General features: G+C 31.2%; 1 protein-coding gene across 1 annotated transcript; it reads right to left on the reverse strand.

The window, feature by feature from the left end:
• Positions 1 to 272: 272 nt before the first annotated feature.
• LOC111367520 (acyl-coenzyme A oxidase 2, peroxisomal) lies at positions 273 to 5,907 on the reverse strand. Its single transcript, XM_022988448.1, has 7 exons — positions 5,272 to 5,907; positions 3,266 to 3,381; positions 1,953 to 2,833; positions 1,623 to 1,802; positions 1,356 to 1,522; positions 1,149 to 1,272; positions 273 to 654 (listed from the first exon to the last, which is right to left on the reverse strand). The coding sequence occupies exons 1-7, from the start codon at positions 5,736 to 5,738 to the stop codon at positions 493 to 495; spliced, it is 2,097 nt and encodes a 698-aa protein (XP_022844216.1). The 5' UTR covers positions 5,739 to 5,907; the 3' UTR covers positions 273 to 492.
• Between the last annotated feature and the right edge of the window lie 12,635 nt (positions 5,908 to 18,542).

Raw genomic sequence — 18,542 nt, forward strand, 5'->3', positions numbered from 1 at the left:
CTGTGCATGTTACTGGTTTTATTATAGCTGTTGCATACATAAAAGCGGCTCTCTAGTTTAATTATGTTTGGTAGATATTCTCCAAAATTTATTTTTTTTCTCCATTTTTCAATCACATTTTTAAACGTGAATCCATAATTTTTTATTTTTTACTTTTCAACCATACAGCTTCAAAAAATTCACTTCCACAAAATTTGTTCTAAAAAATTTACATCAAACATGCTCGTATTTTCATCGGTAATTGGTTTGCAAAAGAAAGCAGATGCTTTCAAGATAAAGCTAATTTAGACAAACACTGTACATTTGCTCTTAAACCTGCTGGGCATTTGTCTCACAAAAGAACGCCAGAATCTAATGCTATAACGATTTCATTGAAATCATATAATATGTTTTTTCTTACCAGAGGACCACAATTTTGTCACAAGAATCAATTTTTACTTGTGGAAGAAAGTTTCCAAAACAAAACACATCCTTCTTTTGTACTTTTAAATTTTAGAATCCAGCACACTGGGCGTACTGTGAATAAGCTTCTTCTGCAGCCTGCATCCCTATTGGAGCCCGTGTCACATGATCTGGGAGTTCAAAACCATCTACAAGTTCCTTTGCAATATTCTTCACTTGGAAGCTCAGGTATTCCGTCAATTTGTGAATTGCCTGCAAACCAGAAAGCACATAGCCATTTTCACCTTCAACATTTACTTGTTACAGGAAAAATAATGCATCTTATATCATAACTGATTTCAATAAACAGAGGAAAAAGTGGGTAAATTCACCAGCTAGTTAAACGTTGTCAACTGAAGATAAAACTGCGTGAAAACCAGTTGAGATGATTTTGTCACATTTAACGAAGTTCTCTGGTTAGAAAAGTTATTGGACTAGCATAATGGTGATCTTGGAGGAAAAGGTCAACCTAAAATTACATGATATGAGGTGATCGGATGGGATTTTGAACCTGTGGTTTAATTATGGAGAATGCTTTTGATAAAAAGCATCCAAATGATCCTTCCTTGTCCTATAAAACATCCTTACTGCTTTTTCAACAAGGGAGTTTTGGCACAACGGAAATTCGTCTACCAGTTTATCTACATATTAGGTAAACAATGCAGATATCTAATTTATATATATTATCATGTGATACACTAAATTACCTTAGCTTTGTTAGGGGCAACATAGTCCACGTTGCGATAAGTCCCAATGTCATTCCAGATCCGATCCAATGCATATAAATCACAAACAAGTTTCAGAGCAGCTCGAGAACTCGCATCAGGACAACTGAAGCAGAGAAAAAGGACAAAGGTTTAGTTAGCAATAATGTAGAGGAAAAGGAATAAACTAAAAATGGAAGTAGGCAGCACCTCCGAACAGCTTCAATAAATTTCGCCAGGATAACAGATTCTATGTGAGACTCTGCAAGTGTCAAAAGATGATTCAAACACCTATTCCAAGCACCAAAGCCCCCAAGAGTTTTAGAATGCTTCCGGAGTCTAAAGGCAACACTTTGAAGCAGTCGTGATGTACGGTACTGCAACAAAAGTCGTCACAAACAAAATTTTAAAAACAATAAGCACTTTTCTAGTACTCTAATTTATACTTCTGACATCAGTAGTTACAAAAGTACCCACCCTAAAGGCGTCCAATTGAAAGTTTGGATTTCGTAAATGATCTTCACCTTCCCACCTACTGGTTACAGGGTTTGGCTGTGAGAGATAGGTGTTCATGGATTCCCTGAGGTAGTTCCAAGTAACCGTGAGTGTCCCGCCTTGGAATTTCTCTTTGTACTGCTTCAAGAGGTAAACTGCTACCTGCGTAGCAAGATGAGTTTTTCAAATTGCATCCAGAACACCAAGGACTCGTTTTTCATCCAGTACTGGACAAGACAGTACAGCAAATAAGATTTTAACTTATTGTTATTACTTCATAAAGGCCAGTAATGTACAGTTCAAGATAAAAACCTGCTGGAGAAGCACAGTGTTGTCCCCTTCAAATGTCTGAAAGATGTCATGGTCATTCCTCAAGCTGCCAAACCTGTTAACTGCAGCGTAACCATGACCACCACAAGCTTCTCTACAAGTGCTTAAAGACTTTGCAGTATAAGAAGTGACATATGCCTTTAGTCCAGCAGAAAGTGTATGGACATCACTTACTAATTCTTCGTCACGAGACTTCTTCATCTCAGCATACTTCTCGACTAAATACGACGTGGCAAAATGGAACGCATAAGTAGAAGCCAACATTGGCATTAGCTTATGCTGTTGAGATTGGTAATCAAGAATACTGATCTCGGGTTGCTTTGGAGGACCAAATTGCTGGCGCAGAAGAGAATATCTTACAGCTATTGTGACAGCAATTTTGAGGACACCAACAGAAGAATAAGCAAGACCCACCCGTCCTCCAACGAGCTCCCCAAGTGTGGCGGCAAATCTTTTGTTGATTGAAGGTAAGCTGCTAGTATACTTCCCATCTCTTGAGACATCTCCAAATCGATTGAGAAGATTATCTCGGGGAATTCTTACTGAACGGAATTTCAATGCCCCATTGTCTACTCCATTAAGCCCAACTTTATGGCCACAGTCATGTATCTCGATACCAGGTAATACCTCGTGGGTTTTCATATCCCTAATTGGAACTATGAAAGCATGAACACCCATATCAGAAACACCTTTTGTATCATGAGTAGGCAACATCAGCTTGGCAAAAACTGTTGCGAATTTTCCATGAACTGCAGCATTTCCAATCCACCATTTAATGGCCCCATCATTTGGCGTGTCGATAATAAATTCATCTCTGAGCGGATCAAAAGTTGCAATGGTCTGAAGGCCTTGAACATTTGAACCTTTTTGAAATATCCAACACATATATCAGAAACAGGACCATTTCAAAAAATATATATATATCAAGATGATCCCAAACCTGTTACAAATTGCTACTTATCATTGATTATATCAAAATTCTACGAACTACTCCTAGGTCTTAAATAATATGTTCTTAATCCTTTTAGAAGCGTTCTAATTGCCATAGACAAACTATAGATACATTACGACATTTAACTACTTGCTAGCTAAAAGCCAGTAGCTGGTAGAACGAGTGTACTGACTTCTATTTAACATGCAAAGCACGTCTCGCTCCAGTTCATCGAGTTCGAAGAAATGTTATATTAGCGACAGGGATGTACTAAAGTAATAAAGTATATATGTGAAGTATCCCATTCAGTGAGTGCAGATACGCATGAGAGGGAAACATCATTAAAGTAGGAGTAAGAATATACCATGATGAAGTTCCGTCATAGCAAAACAACCTGGATAGTCCATGTTGTCGATACCTTCAAAGTACTTATCTTTATGTTTTTTAGTGCCCAAGTTGAGCACAGAGCCTCCCCAAAGACTGCAGAAAAATCAAATATATGCCATTTTGAAGGTTTAGAAATTTCGAATTTCTACAATATGACAAGGGCCTAGAAAAAGTAATACAGAGCAAGAAACATTAATTTCAATGTCTGATCAGAATCATGAAAAAAAATAAAAATATCATAAATTAATACACACTTTTGGACTCTATACTTGGACGAAATATGGCCAGCTAAGTTAAAAGAATTAATCTACTTGTACAATGATGGTCGACAATGTTTGATGTAGCAAAATTTGGAAAGTCGATTTAAAAAACAGTTCTTAAAATTTTTTGTAATGGAAAAATATGATGATGCCAAATCATGATTGTCAACTAACCTTGTCAACCATCATTGTACATGTAGCATGATTCAAGTTAAAATGGTTGATGATTAGGATATTTGTATTTTTCTTTCCAAGAACTAACGATTATGCCATCATCTATGAGCATGCAAGCTTGAGCAACTCTTTTAAGCATCCACATCATATTTCAGATATCCACGAACACGATAAATGTTTACAGCCTTGATTTCGGGCCTCTGGCTTGCTGGATAATCTGGAGAAATCATGTGTAATTAACTTCTACATTCCAAATTATGCTTCAAAGGAAGCAACCACATAAATTTTCAAGCACTTCATTTTTTTTCTAATGGGGCTTGCATAGATTTATGCTTCGATAGTAAGATCATTGCAAATTTATTCTACAGTCAAAAGTAGAATATTAAATTGGTACCATTAGCATCAGGATTCTTCGACCATTAAATTTATAAGTAGTCCTTTCGATTAAGACCAACAAAGGTCAGAATCTGTTGTACTTTTAACGTATAAGTCTTGTCTCAAACACGCACACCTGAAATTAGGACTGTGCACATTTTCCAGGAAGAAGCAGACAGCAAAAAAGTGCAAGCGGTTTCAATAATACCACGATACAGACAGATATTATAAAATATAAAATATCAGCATTACAGATTCCTCGTTCAGAAATTGTAATGTACCATTCAAATTTCCAACTTGCAGCAAATTTAAACAGTTCATGGTTTAAATAGTCAGCACCAAAAGACGTTAGACAATTCATCTTCTCTATAAATTATTTTTCTAACCAAGAAATGAATGCAGACAGCTTTACTGACCAATACCAAAACTAAAATCAGTAGTCAAAGGTCTAATAAAATTCAAATCTACCTCTAATTCCATGGCAAGATCACACAATGAGTCTCTCCCACCAAATCACATTCTTATCACACTCTCACCAAATGAACAAAAGAATAATGTAGCCACATCTTTAAATTAGGTATAGAACTTACTATCCACATTCAACACTTATGCCCATTGTAACCGCTGCATTCATATTCATGCACTGCAATCAACCTCTGCCATTTAACATCAATAGCTATTTGACAGTGATCTATCTCTTTCTTCCCCTATACCCTAGATGAAATATGAGGATCAATTCTATGACATAAGAAGTCACTCTACTCATTCATCCATCCACGAAAGCACACGAGTGCTTAATACCAAATTGCATAAGACAGATCTCTGTATGGTGGAAGATCGGGTGGGATTGCACAGTTCAGAAGAAGATATAAGTTAAAATCTTATTCATTACATTGTCCAATTCTGTTTAGTAATGTGTAGCAAAGATGCAATTAGGGAAAATTGAATGTCAAAACCACAATATATGTAGATTCATATAGCTTTATGAATACAAAGGCTTCCCAAATATCAAGATTTTCCACAAACTCCATTTCGCCCAATATTAGTCCGTAAAACCATATCAATCAAATAACATAAAATCAAGCCAAATCATTCAATTCGGCACCACACAAGTACATCATCGTGAAACTACATCACAGATATGCAGTATAATTAAAAGGGGGCATTAATTTACCTGTATTGAACTCCCAACTTAATCCCTAAAGACATGTCCACACTGCCCACGGCCTCAACAACCGCAAAATATTTAACCGGGTCCTCCACAACATACTTAAAAGGCCTAATGCCAGCCTCTCTGACTAAACCCACAAGCTGCCTCATACAGAGCTCCCTGTGTTCATCTTTTGATATTTCCAGCGGCGTTTGAAGATCAGGCTTGGCATTGAAGTATTCGTATACTCTCTCCTGTATATCCCTGTGCTTCCCTCGCAAGTACTTGGCCAACTGCTCATCGCTCACGTTAATCTTGGCACGCCCAGCGCATGTTAGCAGCTGCAGTCGGTCTGAAGAAACCGGGGGTTCTGATATTGGGTTGAGGTGCAACGACAGCCTTTGAATGCGTCTCGTGACAGCAGCTTGATCTTGATTAATATCGTAATCTTCCTCCACTGAATTGGAGTATTTTGTTTTGTGGGATTCCATTTTCTTGAATTAGACCGTGCATATATGTATGCAGTATGTATACAGATGTGTCTGTATAGGCAATTGAAGATTGGTTACAGGGTCTGGGCGATGAATTGGTTGCTGAAACAACATTGGAGTCTTTGAGATGGTTTATACGGAACGTCAGATGGACAAGTGGGAGAATTCTATTGGTCCATTGTTCTGTAGTTGGTCTATAGATAATTTTGGCGCGCCTCTCAATGTCATAGAGATATAGATGAGATTGGTCAGAGTAACCTGTTTGGGGTACATGAAGTTTACATAAAAATGTATTTTTTATATAGTTTTTTATATTGATATGAAAATAAATAAGTTACTATAAATCCTCCTTTATATTAAAAAAGAGGATGGCTGCGTCACTATTCACTTTGAGGCAGAAGTTTCACAATGATCTCTTTTTGTATTGTAGGTGAACCTGTTATACACTATTCATGTAAAAAAAATCCCTGAAGAGAATGATGAAATTTGATTGTATTAATTGTTGCTGTCTTTGTTGACTATTCATGCCAAAAAAAAAATCCCTGGAGATAATGATGAAATTTGATTGCATTAATTGTTGCTGCTTTGTTGATTTTATTCAACCATCTAATGTCGATTACTGTAGCTTAGTTTCAAAAATATCTTCTGACTTTGTTAAATGTTGTACCTTCCAGAAATGAAATAATATAAAAGTGAAAATTGTTCTGTATTATTACTTTCTCGTAAATCTTCTTCCAACAAAACTAAGACACTATTTCGCTCTTTCAAACGAAAGGACAAGAAATTTGTAAGTAAATTAAATAGTTGGGACGTGAAGTATCGTAACGAGCTTTCTTAAGTTAGTTAGTTGTTATTGTTGTTTTTTTTTTCGTGTTACGATATTATGTATTATTTCTTCTTTTTATTCGAAAAAGAGGGATTCTTTATGCCCTTTTTGGTTTTTTATTTTATAGTAGAAGTTCTCCAAGCTGTAACTTGTCTTTGGATGTTATGTTTTTGGGTAGTTGTTGCAGCAAAAAACTAATCATTCTTGTAGAATCATTTGCGTTGTTGCAGCGGTATTTTTTGGGTAAGTTTTATTACAAAATTTATGATTTTAATTGATTCTTTATAAGTTGTTGTATATATTTTACACTCTTTTCATTAAATGCTATTTAAATAATTTTTTACTTCATGGTTATGTATTCTTTGAGCGCAAATACTTCTTTGTGTGTGTGTGTGTCTATATATATATATATATAGTCACTTCTTTATAATCAGTATTGGTTTCACACATGTAATTGGTTATTTTTTCTTAATTGTGTTTATTCAGTATACTAACAATTTATCTTAGTTTTCTGATGTCACTTTAACAATATTTTGACACATACTAATGAGGCCGATATGCATGTGCTGAAGAAGAAAAATTATGAAATATCTACGATTAATTACAATTTCCTCAAAATAAATAATACAGATATAAATTGACATGTTATATATAAAATTAATTATATATTGTTTGAATTTTAATTATATAAATTTATTTATTTTGTTCGAAAGTATTGGAATGATTATTATATAATTTTGTTCTTGTATGTCGACAAAGAATTTTTTATTTATTTATTCCTGTAATTTACTTTACTTATTTTTATAGTTATATTTTATTTTTTTAATATTATTTTTTACAATTATTTTTCTCTATTGTTGAAAGCTTTTCCACATATGTTTGGTTATCATTAATATTTAAATCTTTATGTAATTGATGTTATATAATTATTATATTGTTAGAAAATTTGAACAGTTTAATGTCTTTAAGAGTTTATTGTAACTAATTAATTTAGCTAATTAGTTTAGTTTTCGTTTGTGAATGGTTTAATACATTTGCTAATAATGCTCTTCAATTTTTTTACATCATGCACCTTTCATTACAGTTGAAATCTACAATAATTCTTTTGCTATTATAATGTACATTTTGGAAATGTTTGTTGATGAAGACCGTATTATTGTTAACTTTGACATTGCATCCGAAAGTGGAAATGAGTCGTATAGAACGTTCATTCGTCAACAACGAGTTCAAAAAGAGAAAGAGAGGCGAAAAAGACTTAGAAATAATTGCAGTGATTATCATAAAAGGAGAAGTGATCCTATGTTATTTGAAAAGAATGATTTTATCGATCACCACTTAGATGAATCTATAATGCATAAACATCCTTACGCTTCAACTTTAGATCAAGAAATGAATAATATTGTCAGTTTTGAATTAGAAGAAACTTTCAAAGGATTGAACATACCATCTACTGCATATGTATTACCAACATTCAGCTACTGTAAACATTGTAATGCACGCAAATTTTATAGAGAAAGTAAGGATTTTTATTGTTCTCATGAAAAAGTTAAACTCTTTATATGTGACTCACCGGTTGAATTATATAATTTATTTATTTCTAAAGAACTACATTGTACGGAATTTAAAAAAAATTGTAAGGGGGTATAATAATGATTTTGCTTTCACTTCATTTGGTGTGAAGTACAATAAGGAACTTTTTAAAACGTATGAAGGTATTTATACATTTAGAGTTCAATGACAAGTACATCATTATGTAAGTGACCTTATGCCGAAAAATAATACATCTTCTTATATGCAATTATATTTTTACGATACAGAAAATGAAGATAAAAATCATATGAACATTTCATCAAACTTTGTTGAATCTACTTTAATTGCTTTAATTGAAATCTTAAAAACAAATCCATATAGTAAATTTTTTAGGTCATTAAGTGATGTCACTAACTTGCATAATCGTCAAATACAAATACGATGCGATCCAGGACTTGATCAAAGAGTTTTCAATACTCCTACAACATCTCAAGTAGCTGCTATATGGGTCGAAGATAATGAAAATACTAATATTCGTACTCGTGACATTTCTATATATGGTCATTCTGAAGATTCACACAAAGTTCATTACTATTATGGGTGTTATGATCCATTGCAATATCCGTTACTGTTTTCGTATGGAAAATCTGGTTGGCATGAAGGCATTGAGAAATGCAGAAGTATATACTTTCAGCGTCAACATATGTTGACATCTGATGTTATTCTTAACACGGCTATTTCTGCAACTGAAATTATCGAAAAAGAGAATGAAGGTTTGCAAATATATCTTCTATTAGAATTCTTTATATTTTTTTAGTATCTTATCTTATAAATAAATGTTGAATTTGGTTTGTATTTGGGTTCTGTAGTGTTCAGTGAAGCGAAGAAACGCACTCAAGTATCTTGTCGAGAATACTATTCATATAAATTACAAATTAGGCCTTTTGGTAAGTCTGTGTTACTTCACGCTGGTAAATTATTTCAACAGTATGTTGTAGATATTTTCGTAATAATCAGAAACAAATTCGTGCTGAAATTTATCAAGGTATTGTAGATAGTGTAAAAAAGGGGGAAACTAGAGGATGTAAAGTTGGAAGAAAATTTGTTTTACCACAATCTTTTACACATGGGCCTTGTGATATGCTAAGAAAATATATGGATGGAATGACCATTGTACAACATTATGAAAAACAGGATATATTTTAACTATAACATGTAATCCAAATTGGCCAGAGATTAAGCAACAACTAAAGAATAATGACGAAGTTCAAAATCGACCTGATTTAATTGTACGTATATTTAGAGCAAAATTAGAATAATTGAAAAATGATTTATATAAAGCAAGTATTTTAGGGCCTGTTATTGCACATATATATGTGATTGAATTTCAAAAAAGAGAACTTCCTCATGCTCATATGTTGTTAATATTTAACTCTAGAAATAAAATCACTTGTCCTGAAGAAGTTGATAGAATTGTGTCATGTGAAATTCCTGACAAAACGAAATAACCTCATCTTCATTCTATTATTGTTAGACACAACATGCATGGTCCTTGTGAAAACTTGAATCCGAAAAATATATGCATGGAGAGAAATAAAGGTTATAAAAATAAATACCCTAGAGATTTTTGTAATATTACTATATTTGGTCAAGATTCATATCCGTTGTATAAGCGTTGTGATACTAATATTTCTATTCGAGTTAGAGGCAAAATGTTAGACAATCGATGGGTTGTACCATACAATCCTTATTTAAGTGCAAAATTTGACTGTCATATTAATGTCGAAGTATGTTCTTCTATCAAAACTATAAAATATTTGTACAAGTATGTTTATAAAGAACATGATCGTATTAATTTTTCAATTCACACGAATGAAATAGAGAAAGAAATAGATGAAATTTTTGCTTATCAATCTGCTAGATGGATATCTCCCCAGAAGCTATGTGGAGGATTTTCTCGTTCAATATATCAGAAATTTGTCCGACAGTCTATTCTTTACAGCTTCATATCGAAAATTATCAGCAAGTAATGTACGACAATAAAGATAATTTATCTACTGTTGTTCAAAATGAAAATACAAGAAAAACAATGCTAACAAAATTCTTTCGAATGAATGAAGAAAATGAGTTCGCACGTACACCTTTGTACCGAGATTTTTCAACACATTTCGTTTGGAATACGAACAAGAAAGTTTGGACTCGCGAAAAGAAACATGTTGTTATAGGACGAATTGTTACAGTGAATGCATCTGAAGGAGAACGATATTATCTTCGTATTCTTATGAATCATATTTGAGGTCCAACATCATTTCAAGATTTACGAACTTCAAATAGGATTACTGTTGTCACGTATTGAGAAGCAGCACTTCTACATGGTTTATTGAGTGGAGATAACCATTGTGAATAATGTCTATCCGAAGCTATTATTTATGAAATGCCTATTTGTTTAAGACGTCTTTTTGCTACTCTTCTTGTGCTCTGCACCCTTAATAATCCAAAGTTAGTGTGAAATAAATTCAAATATTATATAATTGATGATTATGTACATATAAATATACCTTCACATGTTGCTGAACTACGGGCTCTAGAGGATATTGGCTGTATTTTAGAATCCTTAGACAAACACATAAACGACTATAAAATTGTATCATTCAATGTAGATATAAATGAAAATGATAGATTAAGAAGAATGGTTGAAGATGAAATAATAAATTTTGGATCTCAAAGGAGGCAACGTTTGTGCATCATGCCTAAATGACAAACAACAATTTGCATATAATACAATTATAGAAAAAATAACATCGGTATCAAGTGCTACTTTTTTCATTGATGGTCTAGGCGGCACAGGTAAAACCTTTTTATATAAAGTATTACTAACTGTTGTAAGGTCTCAAAATTCTATTATTTCAACAACTGCATCTTTTGAAGTATCAGCATCTCTTTTACTGGAGGTCGAAGTGCTCATTCAAGGTTTAAAATTCCTTTAGAAATAATTGGTGAAGTAAGGTGTTCAGTTAGTAAGCAATCAGCTTTAGGAATTTTGTTGAAAATGTGTAAGTTAATAATTTGGGATGAAGCGCCTATGGTAAATCGGTGTGCTGTTGAAGCTGTAGATAAAATGCTAAGAGATATTAATGATTGCGATTTGCCTTTCGATGGTAAAGTTATAGCTTTTGGAGGGGATTTTCGACAAGTTTTACCAGTAGTACCAAGAGGAAAAAAAGAAGATATAATGATAGTTAGCTTAGTTTTCTCTTACCTATGGCCCCTATTCGTACATCTGCCATTAGTTGAAAATATGAGGGCGAAGTTTGATCCTACTTTCTTTGATTACTTGTTAAAATTTGGAAATGGGACAAAGCAACATCATACTTGTAATTGCATTCAGCTTCCAAATGATATTAACGTACCATTCGAAGATGAAATAAAATATTTAAAAACTTTGATTCATCACGTTTTTTCAAATATAGAAGCATATGCTGACAATTTACATACGATGGCAAATCGAGTTATTCTTGCGCCTAGAAATGAATGTGTTGATCATATTAACGACATTTTATTGGAACAGATTCCTGGTCAAATTTTTACGTACTATAGTTTTGATGAAACAATCGATAAATCAGAACAGAGTTTTGAAGAAGATTTCTTGAATAGTTTGACTTCAAATGGTATCCCGGCACATGAATTAAACCTTAAAATAAACTGTCCTATCATCTTATTGCGAAATATCAATCCTTCCGAAAGTTTATGCAATGGAACACTACTTGTCGAAAATTTGAGAAAAATGTAATTCTTGCTAAAATTACACCTGGTGAATATTGTGGAAAGTATATTTTTTTACCAAAAACCCCTTTTATTCCACTTCAAAGTGATCAAACTTCAATTCCATTTCAAAGAACTCAATTTCTGATTAGGCCATGCTTCGCAATGACGATAAACAAAGCTCAAGTACAAACACTTGATTTCATTGGTTTATATCTTCCGGAGCCATTTTTTTGTCATGGTCAGTTGTACGTAGCATTGTTAAGTGCTAAAAAAGCAAATCTTTAAAGGTTCTGCTTAACTCATCAATTGTTGAAACGTCACACATCACATGTACTAAAAACGTATCTTTCATTCATAAATCAATAAAAGACATCATCGAAGCAATGTAAGTATCATATGCTTTTAATAATACTTGTACACTTAATTTTTAATACTGCTCTAAAGGTTATAATCGATATTTTTTTCTACATTTTCTGTGAAGCTATTACTACTGATGCACAAATTTGTGGAGCACAAGGACACAGAAAGCTTCAATGGAGTACAGGCTTCTGTATAGTACTATATATATGTTCAAAGAAAGTGACCTTATAATTGTGAACACTTCTATTTGTGCATCGTAAGAAAAAAATAAGCTTTTGTTTTGTTTTTCTTATACTTGTTTTCTATTGTAAGACTTAGAATTTTAAAAATTTCATTGCAGGGAATGAATGAATATGACAATGCAAAACAAACCAAAACAGATAAATGATAGTTTCAATCAAGGTATGTGTATGTGTTAACTACGATAAAATGTATACTACTTCTGTACGGTTACATTAAAATTAGCTATTACAACATACTTGAAATCTAATGCATAGGTGCAGTTGTCTAACTCACTATCCTTTGTATTTTTATATTGTAGGTGATCGAGCTAAATAAGTGAGGCCATTCAATTAATTAGAAAAATTGTATGTGTACTTCTTTCGAACGAAACTAATGTAAATAGTCTTTCTTGTTTCCTACTAATTATATATTCTTTAACTACTTTCTGTAATCCTTTTTAAATGAATAATTTGGCTTTATGGGTAAAGTTTTTATTTCATTAAATTGTGGTATGCATTAAGCTACTTACATATTTCACAACAGAAGCGGGCAAGCAATTAATAAACTTTTAATTTATAGTTGAATTTTCCTCTTTTTCCTTTTCAGATTCAGATTTGCTTTTGTATGCTAAGTTGTAATCCTTCATGTGGTTTCAATTATAAATAGTTCCATCTGAGCATTATATCAACGACTCCTGCCCTCTTGAAGATGAAAAGGTAGGTATTAATATAATTATGTAATTTTGAAATCTTTAATTATTTAATCGTTCCCATTCAATTTCGATATCTTATAGCTGAAAACACTTTTTACTTTTATTTTTATAATAGCCATTATAGATTTGAAGCGTCGATATATTAGGTAGGCATACATTTAGAAATTTTTTTTATTAGAATAATTAACTTAAGGTTACTAAAATAAATATATCAAACACTTATATAGACCACCTAGATCAAAAGTAAGTAAAGTATCATCCTTCTTCCTTTTGTATTTTTCTTTTATACATTTCATTTAGACTAATCATCTATTTTAGGAACAGTACACGTGGCCTACAACTCTCATTAGAAGTTTTGAGTTTGCTACTGAAACTAAATGATGGTCGGATGTTCTGTAAAAAAATCATGTAAGTAGCTCTTTTCTTTCTTTTTTGGCATTTTAGAATTTTAGAAATTATAGTCATGCCATTAGTGATTTGATAGTTACTAAAATGTAAATGAACTTTTAGTTGGTGTTTTTTAATCCTATATGACATAGTATTCAATATTTTTTAACACACTAATCTTTTACTGAAAGATTTTTGGTACTGTTTAATTTGAAATTAATCCTTTATGGACAAATTTCTATAGTATTATTTCGTGGAGGCGCACGATCTTTAAACACAGTACAGACCTGAGCCTGAAGTTGAGAGAAAATTTTAAAACGGAGTATTTTATCTAACGAGGACATATTAATAGTAATATCAATTTTGTAACAGTTATAAGTGCTGTAGAACATCTATTCAATAATTAGGTTATAGATAATTTCTAAAATTTCATTATTAGTGTTGTTTGGTTACAAGTTTTTCTCCATTGTCTTGCAGGTAAATCTTCAAAAAATGATGCGTAAAGCATCTCTATTTTAACGCATGATATGTTATTATATCGGAATTTTTTGCAAAGAAAATTCTCATTCGATTTCAACGAGCTAAGTACAAACAATTTGATGAGCTATTTTCACCAATACAAAATATTGTATTAAACATTCAGAACAAAAAAAATTTTGATGGGAAAGAAATGATAGATACATGACATGGGATTTTCGAAATTTATATGTGGGTCATGAGGTTGTCCTTCAATATGTGAAATTTGAGTAATTAATGGGAATAAAAATACCTCATTCTGTCAATATGGGAATGTAACCATTCTACAAAACAAAAAATAGCTTGAATTTTCACAGCCCCATGCTCATGCAAGGAGGAAAAAATGAATTATTATATGTTGCTGGAATTTAAAATTCATAACATGTAAAATATTAGTTTTTTATTTCCTTTCAGACAATTGAAAGAAATTTGTATTCTCATTGTTCTTTTTCGTTATATAATTAGCTTATAAAATTTCTATCATTTTGTAAATAAGCACTGCTTGTTTACCAAAAATCTTGATTATAAATATAGTTCAGAGATAGTTTATTATAGTTTATTTCACTGTTGAATAATATATATATATATATGACAATAGTTATTTCCATATATTTGCTTTCTAACTAAATAGTAGTAACTGGATAACTTAAGTAAGTAGTCAAAAGTAAAGTTCCAATGTTGAAGAATGATAACAATTATATTTTTACATATCTATTTAAATAAAAATTTAAATTTCACTTTTCAAATGACATAAATAAAAATTTAAAACGCTTCATACATTCAATTATATTTAATTACAATTTACAAATATTAATATTTAAAAGTTTTATATTAATCAAATATAAAATATAAATAACTAAAAACAAAACAACTATCGTTCATGTGTAAAAAATTAACTAAGTTGACAATATTTTATTTCATTAATATAATTCTTAATTTAAAAAATTAGATATATTTGAATAGTGGAGTACACATTTAGGCTTTATTCATTTCCCATTTATGTAAAAATGTGAATGAAAAATATAGCTGTACCCTACACAAAAAATAGAAAATTTTCATTTATGTAAAAATGAGAATGAAAAATATAGTTACTTTGAAACTACACAAAAAATAGAAATTTAAATATAGTGGCTTGATGTATTATTTTAATAAAGAAAGAATGAAAAACAAAAAAGACTTAATTGCAAATATTTTGTATTAAATGAATATACAAGTACAATTATAACTTCCGTCCTCTATTAAACGATGAATAGACAAATATAATTATAATTCATTTTCTATTAAATTACGTAAGTTCAACTTACACGTAGCTACCATTATTTTTAAGTTTATCTTTCTGACAATATAATTAACCTTATATAGTCACACACTCACATTGCTACTTTTACTTTTATTTATATGTCTTCTGTGCCCAAAGTGTATATTAAAAAATTCAAAATATCTCTAAAATATCTTTGTATCTTGAAGTTCTTGATATTCTATAAATACCATATATACTTGAAGTTCATGTATGCATTTCATTTCTATATCTATCAACTCTTTAAAATATACTTTTCATGTTTATCACTGGTATTTTGTTCATTTCTCAAAAAAATTTGTTTCTTCGTTTTGGTAACTATTTTTAGCCTAACTTCTTGTTCTTCTTCATGCTATTAACAGATATCAAAGACGGCTGGATCGTATAAATTTATTTGACAGATTGCAATTTCAGAGGTTAGTTGGTCTGCAAAAGTGGTTATTATAGGGAAGCAATCACATAAGACTGCCCGTAATTCGACTACTAGTTATCAGAATATTGTCTTCATGGATTTAGAGGTACATAAATAGTAATATTTTTCATCATTTCAAACTTTTATTATGCCTATATATTTTATAAACACTTCCAACTTCTATGATGTTAAACAAAGTAATCAAGTTACAGCAATACTGTACGACGCAAATATTATTGCACTTAATGACCAGTTGGAACTGGGAAAGACATATATCGTCTCCAATGCAACAGTAAAAGATAACAAAAGTCAGTTTAAAAACTCAGCTAATGAGAAAATCGGACGATCACAGAAAAAACAAAAATTGAAGAATTACACGAGAATAACTTGAATTTTATCTTCTCACAGTATCAACTTACTCCATTTGATGAATTAGAACAACACATGGATACAAATATCAACATTAGTAAGATTTGTACAGCATGAATTAATTATCACGAATTCTACAACCTTCTACATTTTTCTTATGATTCTGTTAAAATTAAATATATACGACATACATAAAATAAATTTTTTTTGTAGATGTTATAGGTATAGCTGTGGACATTAGACAGAAACAAATTATCCAAACTCATTATGGTACACAAGCTACTCTCCAGAATGTTATATTGATGGACAAACAGTGCCGGACAGTGATGTTAACCCTATGTGATAATTTTTTTGAACGAGAATGTATTACAATTCTTGAAAATCTTTTGAAAAGACCTGTTATATTGGCTACTATCTGAAGGTGTCTTCGTTCAATAGTATGTACGTATTGATTTATAATATTGACATAATTATAATTATACGTAAAATTATTATTTTTTTCGTTTTGCAGGCATAATCCCTTTCAACCAAAGTCAATAGCACCTTCTTTATCAATTCTGATCTATTAGTTGTTGCACACTATAGAAATTGGTACTCAAAATAATAACTATATGTTCTTTAATGAATAAAAAAAATTAATGAAACAATTATTTTTATGACTATTTTTATTTTTATTTCCTATAGGACGGAGGCTAACAAAGAAAAGCTAGACAGCCTTATAAAAAATAAGTCATTTGTTGTTGTAAGCCGGCGGAAGTTATCACTTCAAATTGACGACAAATTCACACTAATTGTAGATTTACTTGGACTTTATCTCACAGTATTTTAATTTCATTCAGCATATGAGTAACATAAATACATATTTTTTTCATATTCTGCATTAAAACATTACCAAACGACATTGTCTCCTCTTACTATTTCAATCTAATTATAAAATTGTTTCTTTTTTCTTTTGGTAAAAAAAAATTTACTGGGTCAAAGCACACTGGAAAATCATTTGCAAAAATAAAAAATTTTGGTATATGGCTTGCAACAACTGCAAGAAAACATTTAATGTAGACTTCGAAGAAGTTTATAAATGTCGATTATGCAAATGCGAACATGCAAAAGCTATTCCAAGGTAGTTTATAATATTAAAGATATTGCCCTTGTTTGAGACCCATTTTTTTTTTTTTCAAAAAATGCATTCTTAAACAGTGTTATGATATCATTTCAACCACACATTCTTCAATAAAATAATATTAAACGTTAATCCAAAACTTTTTCTTATTTTTTAACCACACATTTCCTATCATTACACTATTTAAAAATTCATTTTATCCACCAAAATGGGGCTCAAACAAGGGCATTAAATTTTTACGTGATGTTAATGCTTTATTGAAAAACTACATAATAGATGTTGTGCTTTACAAAAAATTCGTTTGCAGAGTAAATGCTTTTATTCACCTCGAAGACAAATATGGATGGTTGGATACAAGTATTATCGGGGATGGGCAGAAACATTATTAGAAACTACTGCCAATGATATAATGAACCATTTCGAAAAGGTAAAATTAAAATTCTAGCATTGTTTCAAATTATTTGCTTCAGTGCTTTATCATTTACTATTCTAAAAGATTAATTCTACTACAGGAACCATATGCAGAAATGGACAATATAACGAAAATGGAAAGTCAAAATGAAGCACAATTTTATCTGAAGGTCACACAGAAACGCCAAAACTCTCCAGAATACCACTTTGAAATCATCTTTGCATTAAACTCTTTAACAACGATAACTGCGAACAACCATTTTGTTACAACAAATGAAACAAATGTTTCAACTATCACAGCAGATGAAAGCAATCCAACTGAACTGCAGGAAAGTTTAAACAAGAAAAACATAAAAGGCAAAGAGAAGACATGTACTGCTGAAGTCTCCTCAACTGCAACAAATGTAAAAGGTCTCTTTTTCAAATAGCAGACGAAGTTATTCAACCAGCTTCAGAAGCGAAAAAGAAGCATCTTCACAAAACCTATAAAACGAACGACGAACCAACTCCAGAAACTTGAAAATCAGTCTATTACTTTTGAACTTTTGTATCGGTTGATAGTAACAGTGTAAACAAAAGCAACGTCATCTGCTTTTGGAGTGCAATACTAAATAATAGGTTCACAGCAAAAATACTATCAACTAAAAATAATTTGCTCTTTTGAAATGAAGAAAGTAAGTTGCTTGCAAACTTTTTTTTGTTCAGTGTAAATATTGTAATTTATCATCTTATGTTAATATATAACAATCTTTGTATTTTTATTTTGTTAAACAGAACTTCAACAACTTTTTAAATTTTGCAACTTCTTTGTGTTTGAATACCACATAGATGCTTATCAGTTTTGTTTATCAATTTTTTATTCAATCACTAAATTTAT

This window comes from Olea europaea, chromosome 18 (genome assembly GCF_002742605.1).
Source record: "Olea europaea var. sylvestris chromosome 18, O_europaea_v1, whole genome shotgun sequence".
NCBI lineage: Eukaryota > Viridiplantae > Streptophyta > Magnoliopsida > Lamiales > Oleaceae > Olea > Olea europaea.

Bases quoted from the DNA above. Each gene is read 5' to 3' on its own strand.
- LOC111367520 (XM_022988448.1), bottom strand. From the start codon at position 5,738: ATGGAATCCCACAAAACAAAATACTCCAATTCAGTGGAGGAAGATTAC. The intron at 1,273-1,355 runs GTGCTGCCTACT...TCTCTGCTTCAG, and splicing joins TTTATTGAAGCTGTTCGGAG to TTGTCCTGATGCGAGTTCTC. The intron at 655-1,148 runs GTAATTTAGTGT...TCTGGTTTGCAG, and splicing joins TTGCCCCTAACAAAGCTAAG to GCAATTCACAAATTGACGGA.